The sequence below is a fragment of the Equus quagga genome, chromosome 12, assembly GCF_021613505.1.
Source record: "Equus quagga isolate Etosha38 chromosome 12, UCLA_HA_Equagga_1.0, whole genome shotgun sequence".
Classification (NCBI taxonomy): domain Eukaryota; kingdom Metazoa; phylum Chordata; class Mammalia; order Perissodactyla; family Equidae; genus Equus; species Equus quagga.
The window spans coordinates 64,831,589-64,837,402 of NC_060278.1; the positions used below are offsets into that span (position 1 = coordinate 64,831,589).

The 5,814-nt window shown below is 56.6% G+C and overlaps 1 protein-coding gene across 1 annotated transcript; it reads right to left on the bottom strand.

Moving 5' to 3' along the window:
* Nucleotides 1-451: 451 nt before the first annotated feature.
* SSTR4 (somatostatin receptor 4) lies at nt 452-1,838 on the bottom strand. The gene is given in 4 exon segments (XM_046677941.1): nt 452-480; nt 483-1,086; nt 1,088-1,486; nt 1,489-1,838. Coding segments are annotated over 4 exon segments (1,194 nt in total). The 5' UTR covers nt 1,651-1,838.
* Between the last annotated feature and the right edge of the window lie 3,976 nt (nt 1,839-5,814).

The window sequence follows — 5,814 nt, forward strand, 5'->3', positions numbered from 1 at the left end:
CTTGGAGGCATCTTCCTTCCTCCCTCCCCTTTCCACACATGCAGAGTCTGCACAGAGCAAGGGCGCTTGGCCACCTCCATCCTCCAGACAGTCCTCTCCCAGGCAGAGTAACAAGCGGCCTGTAGACGGCCATTCGTCCCCTGCATCATCCTGCTTCCCACTCCTTGAAAAACAACCAGAGGTTCAGGAACAATTAACATCCTAGACGAGTTCTCAGAGGAGAACTCCCCAACGGAGGCATCCTGCTGAAAGCCAGAGTCCGGGGCAGAGGAAAAAGCGGAGGAACTTTGAAGCTCTTGGGGCTGGCACGCAGACTGCTGGGAGGAGGTGGCTGTGGGGTGAAGAGGTGGTGGTTCTTGGGCGAGCATTCAGGAGAGACAGCCTGCTGGGCTGTCATGGTGGTGCAGATCCCTTGGAGGTGGCCACGCTGGGTGGGTGTTGAAAGGGCTCTTCAGTAGGTAGCAGTCCTGGTGAGGGGACCTGCTTGCGGCTGGGTTCTGGTTGCACTGCCTCCTGCTGGCAGGGCAGCTGGGGACATATGCATCCCTCCCCACCTCTGCTCTTGAGAGCAGTGGCAGAGCAGTCCAGGGGCTCTTCCTCAGCACTGCCAGCAGCATCCAGGAGGCAGCAGCACAGGCAGAGAGCCCGCTGGAAGGAACGGCGGAAGCTGTCAGAGGGCAAGCCGTAGAGGATGGGGTTGGCACAGCTGTTGGCATAGCTGAGGATGAGGGACACCTGGTTGATGGTGGCATCAAGGCTGGTCACAAACAGGCTCAGTAGCTGCACCACGTAGAAAGGCATCCAGCAGAGCACAAAGACGGCCACCACCATCAGCACCAGACACGTGATCTTCTCTGAGTGCCTCAGCTGCTGCCAGACAGCACGTAGTGCCACTGCCCGCATCTTGCCCACAATGAGCAAGTAGCATAGCCCAATGGCCAGAGCAGGCAGCAGGAAGCCCAGCAGGAAAGTACAGACCACGAAGACCGTTGACCAGGCCGGGTGCGGCCAGTGCAGGTTACAGGCCACGGCCTGGCCGCCCCGAGCCGGCCTGGTGTGGGCAAAGATGGCAATGGGCAGGGTGACCCAGCAAGGACGCCAGCCACGCGCCCAAATTAATGAGCTTGGCCACGCTGGGCCGGCGGTAGGTGGCGGCGCGCAGAGGGTGCACCACAGCGACCTAGCGGTCCACGCTGAGCACTGTCAGGCAGAAGACGCTGGTGAACATGTTGAGGCCGTCCATGCTGAGCATCGTGCGGCACAGCACTGACCGGAAGGGCCCGTGGCGCAGGGCGACTGATGAGGCCACGAAGGGCAGGCTCAGCTTGAAGAGCTCGTCCGCGACGGCTAGGTTGAGCAAGTAGATGTTGGCAGCTGTCCTCATCTTGGCGGAGCGGAGGATCACGAAGATGACCAGGGCGTTTCCCACCAAGCCCACCAGGCACACGAGCGCGTAGATGCACTGGATGACGACTATGCCCGCCGCCCCCGCGCGCCCGCCGGCCCCGCCGGCCCCGCCGCCCCCACCGCCCCCACCGCCCCCGCCGCCTCCTTCTCCTCCGTTGGGGCGCGGCTGGAGTTGGCCGCGGGAGGCCTGGACGCCTCGAGCCCTTCCTCGCCCCCAGGCGGCAGCGTTGAGGGGGCGCTCATGTCCGGGGGTGCAGTCCGGGGCGGCGGGCGCGCGGCGGAGCCGACGTGACGCAAGAGACCGCGGGCGCCGGCCCGGGGCTCCGGCGCAGTAGCGCGGCTGTCCCCGCTCCGCCTAAAGAGCGGCGGCGGCACCGCGCGAGCGCCCCCCAAGCCCCGCGCCGCGCGGCATCCTCGGCTCCTGCTCTGCTCCGAGGCTCACCGGCCGCCAGCCCCCAGGGATCCAGCCCCGCCCCGGGTCCCTCCGGGGTCCCCGCCGGGTCTCCCCTCTCCGCAGCTCCTCGCCTCAGATCCCGTCTTCTTCAGCCCTTTGCCGGGCTACTCCCCTGCTCAGCCACCGCAGCCGCGGGGCTGGGAATCCCTGAGTCCCCTGGGTGGGTAATGAGGCTCTCCCCCTCCCAGGGATGGCGGGGACCTAATCTGAGCACGCAGAGCCACTTGCCCCGCACTTGACGTCCCCCCCTTTCCACCCTGCCCCCTGTCCCCTTCCTCTTCTGGGGGAAGCCTGCAGGGTCTGTCCTATCACTTAACTCATTTTATAGAGGCGACACCTGAGGCTCCCACGGGCGTCGCGGTGAGTTCCATGTCTGTCCTGGGCCCCAGGCGCCTCCCCCCAAACTCCAGAGTGCGAGTTCACACCCCTGGCTGGACAGTCCCGGGCTGGACCATCTTGGCACTGGGCACAGCAGAATTCGTGAAGCGTGGGTTTGCCTTGGAGAATTATCTGCAGAGTGGCGCTGGCCCTACTCTGTGGGGCGGTGGCCTACTTGAGCTGCAGCAGTCCTGAAAACCCGTTGATGCATCGAGAAGTGGCCCCCAGGTCCCAGGGTGAGGTCCCAGCTGCTATGCTGGGTGGCCCGGCAGCTGTGGAGGGGAGGGCATCAGGATGCTTGAGGTCAACTGGAGGTGTCCTTTCAGAGGAGGTGCCATCATCCAAGTGTGCGCAGCACTTATGCAACACAGTAGTTGACCCCAATCTCTGTCCCCAGTTTCTGCCATCCAGATGGACTCATCTGAAAGATTTGTCCTAGGAATCCCTTTGGCCTTTGTGCACACTCCTTAAATGGGTCTGTCCTTTCCTTTGGTCCCATTCTCGTCATTGTCCTAAGGGAGAAGCCCTCTTGGGGAAGGAGATGGCTTCTTTGTCATTCCAGCTGGTGCAGATGTTTCCGGGAGGGAACTTCAGATTTGGGTGAGGAAAGGAGAATAGGGGCTTTTTTTTTTTTAACTCTGGGGGGCAACCTTAAATGACCCCTCTGCAGATAGCCGCCCCTGGGCCCAATGGGAGGTGTCCGAGGGCTGTTCAGTACTCCCGGACCCCTACTTCTGCTGTCCCCCTCTCTGTTTAATGCCCGGCCCCTCCCTTCCCTGAAAATGTATGTCCTGTTGTCCTGCCTCACATGTGAGCCTTGGGAATCTTTCCCATCTCTACTTTAGAGTTTTCCTTATAACGTTTCCTGATTCTGCCCCCTCTCCCTCCACACGTACATACATCTTGCAGCAAATTAAGCTAGCTCAATAAGATACATATGTGTCGCTGTCTTCCATGGTTGTTAGAAAGCAGTCCACATTATGAGTGTGACGCATGTAACTTTGGGAACATGCAAACCCGGCATTTCTGGAGTCCTGGGGGCAGGGAAGGAGCATTCATTTATTCATTCATTCAATCAACAAATGCTAATGGACAGTAAGGCCCCCCGCTGAGGCCAGCATGACTGCACGCTGCCCCGGGGTGTGGTGACTGGCCGGCTGTGTGCAGGCTGCAGGACCACATATTTCCACCACCACCCCAGCAGGCAAACAAAAGGACGGTACCTGTGATCACAGAGGAAGGGTGGCAGCCATGGGTGCCAGAGAAGGCTTCACAGAGAAGGTGACAGAGAGCAGCAGATGGCCATGGCAGTGAGGATGAAGGTGGCCTCCAGAGAGGGAAGGTGGCAGAGCAGATGCAGCTGGGGGCCCGTGGTGGGTGATGAGGGTACTGAGATTCCAACAGCCTATGGGGTGCCCTGTGTGCCTGGCAGAGGCCCAGGGCCCTCCTCTGAAGCTGTGGAAAAGCAGGAAACACGTATAAGCCGGGTGTCAAGGTCAGACCTGTGGTGTGTATGGTTCCCAGGCTGCTGGCAGAGGATGCCATAAGGGTCCAGGTCTGTGAGGTCTGCACAGGGAGCCTTTGGGACTGTTGCAACAGTGCAGGCAAGTGCTCTGTGCCTGTGCCAGGCCTGCCGCAGTGGGGAGCAGAACAGGGCAGGCCCTGGACGTTCCTGACACACAGGGCAGGGAGGGCAGGGGCACTCTAGCAGCACGGCCTTGAAACCAGGCTGCCTGGTTCAAATCCAGCTCCACCTCTTACCAGGCACGAAGCCTTGGTCAAGTTCCTCAGTCTCTTCCTGCCTCAGTTTCCACATCTGGAAAGTCAGCATGATGGTGGTAACTGCCTGGCAGGGTGCCGTGAGGATGCATCACGTGGGTGCTCATGCAGTGATTGGGAGAGCACCCGGCCCGCGGTCAGCACTCAGTGAGCATCAGCCGTCCTGGTTATTTCTTTGTTTACTCTTCCCTGGGTGGCTGTAGAGGGAGAACCTGGATGATGAGACTGAAGAGGAGGTCCACCTGCCCCCGCATGGACCCGTGCTGTCTGATGTTCCACTGACTGGCCACCTTCAGAGGGCAGAGTAAGGGGGGTGATGTTGGCCATTGACAAGCCACCCGCGTTATTACTATTGCTCTTGTTAGCTGTATATAGGTTTCTATTGACAGACTTTTCATATCTAACTTGTATTTATCCCCACTTTGTACCAATGACCAAAATAGAGCAAGCTTTGCTGATGTAGCCTGGCCCTTATGTTGCTTTGACTCACACCGCGATGGTGGTTATGCTCATCCCAGATTCTTTTGGGAGTGAAAGGAAGTTCTGTTAGCAATTACACTGAGATGGCAGCATAACCCCTGACACTGCCAGGCTAACCAGGACATATGGGGGCTCTAATTTGGGGGACCTCTCATTTTAATTTTTTGCATTACCACATTAAGCGGCAGGAAAAAGAATTTAATTTGTTAAGCATGGGTTAACTCCCAAGGGGCTGTCACCCCTCTCCCCAGAGCATCTTCCGGAAAGGGTTTTGCAGTGGTAGAGGGGAGGCGTGCGTTTCACTGACAGCACCGAGAACTGCTGGAGATTGAGCTGAAGTGGCCTGTGTGTCCCAGGCTGAGAGAAGGAGCCAGGCTGTTTCCACAAATTCTCTCCCAAGACTTACCTGTTTAGGGAGGAATCAGAGAAGTATTTGAGATGCGGACCACTCAAGCAACAGTGAATTCTCCAGAGAATGAGCACTTGAGGGGCTTCAGTCCCTCTGGAGATGGACTCGGAGGTACACTTGCCTCCTGGTGATGCTCAGCTTCTCCTGAGGTGGACGCTCTTCCGCTGTCCCGCTCCCCGACCGCTCTCCGGTTCTGCGGGGCCTCGCACTCCAGGCCCCGGTCGGTGTGGGGCTCAGCGATTGATGAGAGCATCTTAGCCTTCAAAAATTACTAATATATTGTGCACTGAAGACTACAAGACATTAATGAAAGAAATTGAAGAAGACACAAATAGTTGGATATCTATTTAGGTAAATAGACACAAATGGAAAGATATTACATGCTCATAGTTTGGAAGAAATAACATTGTTAAAATCTCCATACTACCCAAAGCAATCTACAGATTCAATGCAATCCCTATCAAAATTCCAATGGCATTCTTCACAGAAATAGAACAAACAGTCCGAAACTTTGTATGGAGACCCAAAGGACACTGTGTAGCCAAAACAATCTCGAGAAAAAACAAAGCTGGAGGGATCACGTTCCTGATTTCAAACTTTATGACAAAGCTATAGTAGTCAAAACAGTATGATATTGGCGTAAAACCAGACACATAGACCAATGGAACAGAAGAGAGAGCCCAGAAATAAACCCACTCCTACATGGTCAATTAATTTACAAAAAAGGAGCCAGGACTATACAATGGGGAAAGGAATCTCTTCAATAAACGGTGCTGCAAAAACTGGACAGTCACATGCAAAAGAATGAAACTGGACTCTATGTTACATCATGCACAAAAATTCACTCAAAATGGATCAAAGACTTGAATGTAAGACCTGAAACCATAAAACTTTTAGAAGAAAACAT